General features: G+C 37.0%; 1 protein-coding gene across 1 annotated transcript in view; it reads right to left on the bottom strand.

Annotated features, from left to right (window-relative positions):
• tspan15 (tetraspanin 15) overlaps positions 1 to 8,090 on the bottom strand; it is a 48,983-nt gene extending 40,893 nt beyond the window's left edge. Inside the window, exon 1 of the mRNA XM_007549796.2 lies at positions 7,872 to 8,090. Within this exon, the coding sequence (XP_007549858.1) occupies positions 7,872 to 7,952 (81 nt within the window). The 5' untranslated portion in view covers positions 7,953 to 8,090. The remainder of the gene's footprint in view (positions 1 to 7,871) is intronic.
• Positions 8,091 to 8,433: the final 343 nt, after the last annotated feature.

Consider the following 8,433-nt stretch of genomic DNA (forward strand, 5'->3'; position numbering starts at 1 on the left):
CATCTTCCGGCTCAGTGGGGCTGTCGCTGTCATCTTCCAAAGGGAAAACAACAACGTCGTAGTCGACTTGGATGTTGAGGTCCATCATGTCGACCCACGAAAGCTCAGCTGGAAAAGCTTCACGTTCACCACCACAATCTGTTGTTGCTTCATGTCGATATTCTGGTAAATTCTTGCTTCTGGTAAATTCTTGCTTCTCTGAAAGGCGTGTAATATCTGGAATCAATATCCCGCTCGTTTCGATACAATTCGAACGCGCTCTGAAGAGAGATCTTTCGCGATAGAACTGTGCAACAGGTCTGAGAAAACACTGTCTGTGAGCTACATTCAAGAGAGATTCCCTTGTGATATCATAGAGTGATGACATCAATGGTGATGTCATTGATACCATTGAAACTGAACATTCTATTGTAGCCTGACGTAAAAACATTTTGCTAGACAATGTCAAACATTGAGAAGTTTTAATTTTTGCTATCAACCATCATGAAGCTAAAAGAAAATCCCTCAGAAATATACAGGGTACGGTACAGAACCGTCCCGTAAAATACAGAATCGTCCCGTATTTAGCTGATAAATGCTGCATCCTGTATTGAACCTAAAAGGGATGCGATTTGGACTTATTTCTATAAATGTCCAATAGACCCGCCTATCGCACACATATCAACACTAAGTGTGACAATAATGACCAAAATAAAACACAGGAAATATTAAGGTCAGCTAAATTGTCGTGGCAGGAGATAAAGGACCCCCCCGACCCCCTGGAACGCTACAGTCTGATATTGTAAATACATTACATTACCAAGGCACATTAAAACAAACCTTTATCTTGGCTTTTTTCTATTATTCCTCTTTCTTTTCTCCCTTCCTGAAGGATAAGTAATTTTTAAGAAACTGTTTTGCTAACTTAACTTCTGACCGGAGCTTTGGATGTGTGGATGCTCTGCTCATCGCACTGCAGCTCATGACACCGGCGAAGCGTGCGGTACCTACCGCAGCCACCAGGAGGCTCCCAAAAGCAATTTTTGTTTTCTTTTTGTTGATAAAATAATTTCTACATACATTATCAAATATATATTATGGTGAAAATAAATACTTCACAGAGAAATTGTGTGTTTTTGATATTATAATGACAGAAATTATGACAAAAAAAATCAGCTCCACTGAGGAGGCCCCTTAGTTGCCTTGGGGCCCTAAGCGGCTGCTTAGTTTGCTTATGCCTTGGGCCGGCCCTGATAAACTTATAGTAGACAGACAGATATCATGTCGTGACTAAGTTGTAACTTAGTTATGACATGCAGCCTGTGTGGCTACATGCATGTGCCTGCATGTAGCCACACAGGCACATGCAGTAGAAGGACAAGTACAACACTTTCATTCTATTGGCTGAGAGGTTGCCAGGCAACGGTACTTTTTTTGTTTTGAGAGAGAGCAGAAAGGTTTGCAAGAGGAGATTTGTTCCAAGCAGAGACGCGTTTTGAGTGCGAGGAGAAAGGTTTGAGAAAACAGTGAAGATTTGAAAGAGAGGAGATGTTTTGAGTACAAGCATTACAAGTTTTGAGAAGAAAGACATGAAATCCTGCTTTCAAAATGAAAATGTGTGCTCTTGGAATATGGCAGAAAATTTCCCCCATTACAATGTGGTGACAATCACAAGAAAATGAAGAAACATTTTATCCCATAACTGCAAAAATACCCAGATATTACACAACACCACCACAATAAACACTTTTAAGAAAGGTATAGCAGCCAGCTGACTAGCAGTGCACAGCTACAGATAGAAGGGAAATCTTCATTTTTCCTTCGTCAATCAGGAACTTTATCTTAATGGAAAGATTTTCTAAAATAATATTTTAGCAATTTTAAACAAGTAACATTTTAAAATTTTGGTATTCCTACTAATGCTTAAAACTGCAATATGTAATTTTTATTAAAAACATATATTTTATACTGATATATTAAAACTGTTAGGGTGTTGTGACATTAAGGTTTGGTATGAGGCATATCTGTAAAAGAAAAAATAAATACTTCCTCTGCCTTCTCCCAGTGCCTCACATCAAACTGTCAAGACAGTTTTAACAAATATGTAAAAACAAAAAAAGAAAAAAAAACACGTTACGTAGTGAATAACTAGTTTTGTTTTTGGCAAAGTAAAGAATCTGGAAAATTCGTTTGGATTGCACTTTTTTTCTGGCATTTATTTTCCCCATTGGATTCTGTTTTTTTTTTCTATTAAAAGAAATGCTGGAGAGAATGAAATGAAAACAAGTGTAAAAGAAAAAACAAAACAAAACAGGGTTTTCAGCACATGTAGATGACAGAGATTCAAAAGCCCAAACTACTTCACCTGTTTTTCCTTACCTGCCCCAACTCGCCGTGTGTTACAGGGTCGGACAGATTTAATCCGTCTTACAAGGGAGAAGAGAAAACCCTTAAGAGCATTTAAAACCTACTGTCGACATTAACAAAATAAAGTCTCTGGAAGGAATTCAAACTCTGAATCAATACAAACACACCGAAGAAGAAAGCTGCACAGCATAACCCGTGTTCAGATATTCTTATCAAACTAAAACAAAAAGAGGTGGAAGCATACAGCAGCTTTCGCCGTGGAGGAGCAAACTGCAGTAACACAGGCAGGCCTCTGTTTATCACTTACAGCTGTGGATGACTGATTTAAAGGCGACGCTGCCTGACTGATAAAATATCTCCGCAGCACGTTTGTGAAAGATTCTAGCAAAACTCAGAAACGGTTCAGGGAACAGAGGGGAAATTTATTTAAACAAGAAATACTGTCCAGCTGAGGAATACCAGAGTCCTTCACTGATAGGAGCTGGACTCATGTGGGACGGTCTCAAAATGAACTCATTCATCACGTCAGTCTGTTTTATTAAATAAGTTTTAATTCAGCCGACTTTGAACACATCAGCTCCATCTTTAGAAGTAACTGAAAAGCTTTCAAATCAAAAATTAGTATATTTACAGTATTATCCTAAAATCCACAGCAGACTGTAAAACAGGAGAAAAGGATTATATTACAAAATATCTAAGTTTCCATCATCGTCATAATGACACACTTCTGTCAACACAAACCTTTGCAGAAACAGCAAACGTAACTTCTTTCAGGAGTATTGAAATAAACTATTATTTATAGTTTTTCACTTAAAATCAAAAATATTCTAAATTAGAGTCAGACACCAATGCATAAATTATCAACTTCCTCATCTGTGCTACCGGTTCCTAGTTCCCTTTATTCTGTTTGGCTATAGTAGTAAATAAAAATAAAGGTAGAAGTTGCTCTGAAGAAAAGCGTTTCTAATGAATGACGGTCTAATTTAACTGTTATTTTACTGACTGAACGTTTCAGGATCTGCGTCCTGCAGACTTTAAACATCTTTTTATTTTGCCAGAGTTAATTAAAATGTCTAAAATAAAGCGAGGTAAGCAGAGTGACATGTGGGTGAGACTTTTGAATGTTTTTTTCCCCTTCCTGTTTTTTTTTTGTTTCAGGTGTTGATACAAGAAAATTTCAGCCATTGCTGTTTTAATTGATTCCCTAAAACTAATGAAACTAAAATCATAAATTATCTCTGCACACTCCAACTTTCTTATCTGTGCTTTGATACCCAGCCCTCTTTATTCTGTTTGACTGTAATTGTATGGTCAGACACATATAATTTAAAAACTAGAAGGTGTTTTTAGTAAAAGTATTTCTACGACTGACAGTCCAAAATAACGGAAAACTGAACTTGTAAAGACCAGCTGGTGTTAAATTGTGTTTTTCATTATATTGGCCTGTCAGATGGTGACTGGCCGACTGCAGACTTTCAACATATTTTTTTTCATTAAAAGCTAATTAAGATGTCTAAAATAAAGCCTCATAAGGAGATTATGTGTTTTTTAAAAAGTAATTCTTGCCATATTCATTTTTTTTGTTCCCTCTATTGATGCAATAAGAACTTGGCTGGTGCTTTTATAAATCAATAATCAAAATCTATTGAGCTCAATGTGGTTTTAAAATGTATGATTGTCTGTACAGAGTTATAGCTTCATTTTTTTTATCATGTCCTAAATATGTCTTTGTGATTTGTAACAGTCTGTGTGCAACTGTAAAGCATCTTATTCTAAAACCTGCTGAATGTCACCATGATATTAAACCATATTCTGATTTCAGATTTTACAAAGCGTAGCTGGATGTGGCTCAGCTTCTGTGAAGTCATTCACATGTAAAACCTGTTTTCTTACTAGCACTGGTAGGTTCTTACGGTTAAAACAGCAGGACTTTCTGCCTTTTCTTCTTAAGATGAAATATTGGTTGTTTTTAATCTGACACACTGAATCTGATATATTAGATATATTCTGCAGTCACAGTTCAATATTGAAATATTATTTAGAGATTAAATTCATTAGGGAGGAAAATATTGACACAGTTCAAACACCAAAAATACCTTAATGTGTGTTAAGAGAAGATAACGTCCGTAGTCGTTCTAAGTCTGCTGTTGGGAGTTCAGCCAATCAGCAACAAGGAACATAAACGATGCTCCTGCATTGGCTGCTTACAAATGCATGTCAAGTAGCGTTGCAGCGAGATATTTAGGTTTGTCTGCATTGTTGAGCCTGTTTACAAAAAATATTTTTGCCTTACATAATATTAAAATTTTCTGAAAACCTGAGTTTTCGAAGCCGTGATCCACCCACTCGTCATTTATACCTGCAGTTCTGCACGTACAGCCATGAATGCACACGGCCGTTATCCTCAGCGTAACTAGTTGTGTTTCCCAACACAGGTACATTACCGTGCATGTTAGACATTTACTGATTCAGATGACTGCAGTGCAGTAACAACCAGCTGGTTGAGTTTTTCCTGAACTTCAGGTGTGAAGAATCTATACAAAATGTTCCAATAGTTGAACTGCTGCAGCATGAACGACATGGACGTTTTAAAGACTGAAGGTGAAGAAAGACCTAAACAAGCCCATCAACAAAGTTTAACACTAGAAACATCCATCAGCGATAAACAAAAGCATAAAGCAGATTTAACAGTCCTGCTAAACTCTTAGCAGTTTGAACTGATTTTATACAATGTTTACAAAATGTTTGGTGAAATCCTCTCCTACTGATTTACACAGAATGTGAAGGAAACCTGTGGTTTTCTCATCAACTTAATGGTTAGTTCTAGCTCCTGTTTAAAAAGCACCATTGTCTTTTTGTTAAATCATTGACCAGAGCATGCAGGATGTTACTCATGTTTCAGACAATTGTTGTGTCACTGTACGGAACCATTACTTGGCTTGTTTACATCCTTAGCACTTCCTGTTCAACAACACAAACAATAAAAATGCAAACAGGTCAGACAGATCTGTATCAATTAAAAAAATTAAAATCTCTGAAAGTTTAAGCTACACAAATTTCCCTGTTGTCTCTGTGCTGTTTGCATTAAGTTACTGCTTCAATATTTGCAATAAGCTTGCAGAAAGTCAGTACAGAGGAAAAGCTGCACTAACATCTAATCTATAAATCACTGAGCGGATTTTGAGTGTCTACGCTTTCTTGAGAAAACAATAAGACCGAAACTGCTCGTAATTTTTCAGATTAACTACATTCTTCTCAAGCCCTGCATAGAAAATGACTTCATTATAAAAGAGCTGCAACCTGTGGAAGAAAAACAAACGCAGCTCAATTCCTTTCCTCTCCTCCCAGCGCAGCATTCAGTCTCTATAATAAACCGACTCCTGCTCCCTCTGTGCCATCTCTACTCTCTGCTTGTCCACGCCAAAACGATTTGGAAACAGATACGTGATTTTTAACTGGAGTGTCAGTCTGCCTGTACACGGTTATTCCTTCTATTAGGCAGCCCAGCTGCAGCGCTGCCTGTGTTAGGGAAAAGACAGACTAGGATGAATGAAACCCACAAGCATGTTGCTCCAGCTGAACTGAGACATGGGAGGTTCATGGTGTAAATAAAATAAAGAATGAGTCTCTTTAAAGTTAAATTATCCTTCTAAGAATATCCTAAGCTCAAGGTTTCTCCAAGAAAATGCCAGCTTAGCAGGTCTTTCCCAGTGTATTATAAGCCTGGTGGGCCACCAGGCTTTACTTGTGCCCCCACCAGGCTTAGCAGTGTTAATTTAGCTTAGTTTTTTTATTATTATTATTATTGCTGTTTAGGTATTAATCTTCCAGTCTTCCAAAAACACATAACTATCAGGTGATATTTTAAAATTTCCTGTCAACTTTAAACAATTTTTAGCTCAAAAACATGGCGGCAGGCTGGATGAATGACTGCCTGAGCGCCCAGAGTCTGGGAAAGTGTATGTTAGCTGTAATTACGAGCTTTCTGGGCGATCATGACGCGACGTGGGAGGAGTTTTCCTACTAAATGTTGAGCAACCCTGACTACTGAAATGTGAAATATTAAAAAGATGCAGACAAACGAGGCTGATCATGAAATAATCGAGTTTCTTGCTTTTAATTGTCTGTTCCTTTGGTGCTGTTGCACAGAAATTTTCCACATTGATTCTATTGATTTATTATTTCATAAAGCATTATTTTTTTTATCTTGCCACTAAAAAAAACAACAAAAAAACCTCGCTCCCACTGGTGACTCGGTGATAAAAAATGCTGCACAACAAATTATTCAAGTGAGTATACAACTATGGAAAAACGAATAGCCCACTCCACTGAACTCCATTGAAAACCTGCTGGTTATTCCACCAAATATTGGTTTCTGAACTCTTCCTGAGTTAAAACATTAGTGTTACTGTTTCTAAATCAATATAAACTTGTTTTCTTTGCATTATCTGAGGTCTGAAAGCACTGCATCATTTTTGTTATTTTAACCTTTTCTAATTTTCTGCAAATAAAAACTAAATTTTTGCTTGGAATTTCAGAGACATGTCAGCAGTTTATAGAATAAAAAAAACAATATTCATTTAATCAAATATATACCTATAAAGGGTAAAAATCAGAGAAACTGGTCATTTTAAGTGGTATATTATGTTTTGTCCAGAGCTGCATATATTCTAACATTGCTTTATTACTTTAACCAACAGTTTCTGTTAAACTGCAATTTACATGTATTTTTATATTTCTCAGAAACTAAATTTTAGGTTTTCCATAATAATTATAAAATATAAATACACACTTGACATATAATTACTTTGTGTGTAATAAATCAGTCAAATTAATAGATTTGTCACTTACAGGAACTTGAACTTAAAACAGATTGTGTGGATCCCACGGAGTCCCGACCACAATGACATGCGCCTTGAGTCATAAACTGCTGCTTGTGGTCAAAGCTCTGACACAGCATTTACACAAAATAGTCTTCAAATCTTATTTAACATAATTATAGATTAACATAAGCAGTCAGAGGTATGCAGATTAGCCAATTTGAGGCAGTTAACATACCTCAAATTAGAGGAAATCTTTATAGGAACTGAGATTCGGTGCTTTGAAACAAATTGTTTACAAAATGAGTGATTTGTTCATGCGCTGATCCGAGTGACACACATACCCACATAGTTTCAAGATTTCCTGATAGTTTTTTTTTTTTATCTCATTGCCTCTGTATTTCTCAGGAACAGCCGCTTTTCGGGGTAAAGGTGAGCAGAGGAAGGTGTGGTCAAGAGATAAGAGAAACGTTACTCCACAGGTTTTAAACAAACAAACAAAAACAAAAAACTAATCTGAGCTACAGTTATTAAACACTGTATATCGGAAACTAGAACAGAACTAAACGAAACCAAACAAAAACAACTTATATTCTCAAACACCGGCAGACATAAACAAGCTCAGAGTCACTGAGTCTCTCCTGCAGCCAGCCTGTCGGACTCTCTTCACAAACAGAACAACTTGACATTTACAGCAACACTCACCCAAAACACGCAGGCGTAGGAGAACAAGATGAACTTCAGGACCGCGTAGCCAAATCTTTGAGGGCTGCAGCTTCCAGCCATTGTCCCTGAGACAGAGGAGCGCGGAGTGTAAGACCCAAAGGCTGCCGTGTCCCTCTCTGTTGACAACAGCTCACTTCCGGGTTGACATCGCTGCCACACCTGCACGCGCTGCTGCTGAATGGTTGGCCCTGAAATACAGGTGTAGCTCAGTCTGCTGTAATATAAGAGAGCGGATTTATTTCACTAAATCCGCTGGAAAGGTGAAACTCTTGACGGTAATGTTGATGCTTACTAAAAACAAAGTTCACACTCTCAAATAAAATCACTGCAAAAACACGAAAGTAGATACAGGAGCTTGTTTTACTAGTTCGGCTGGCAGATTATTTCACTTTTCATATTTGAAAAATGTCTTGTTATAATTTAAATAATCTGCCAATTGAACTGATTATTTTTAATAAATATAAAGGAATAATTGACTTAAAACAAGCTCATATCTTCATGAAAGAATCTTATCTCGAGTACTAGTTGTACCAGAAACCAG

Source organism: Poecilia formosa, unplaced genomic scaffold (assembly GCF_000485575.1).
Source record: "Poecilia formosa unplaced genomic scaffold, Poecilia_formosa-5.1.2 Scaffold33, whole genome shotgun sequence".
NCBI classification, from domain to species: Eukaryota; Metazoa; Chordata; class Actinopteri; order Cyprinodontiformes; family Poeciliidae; genus Poecilia; species Poecilia formosa.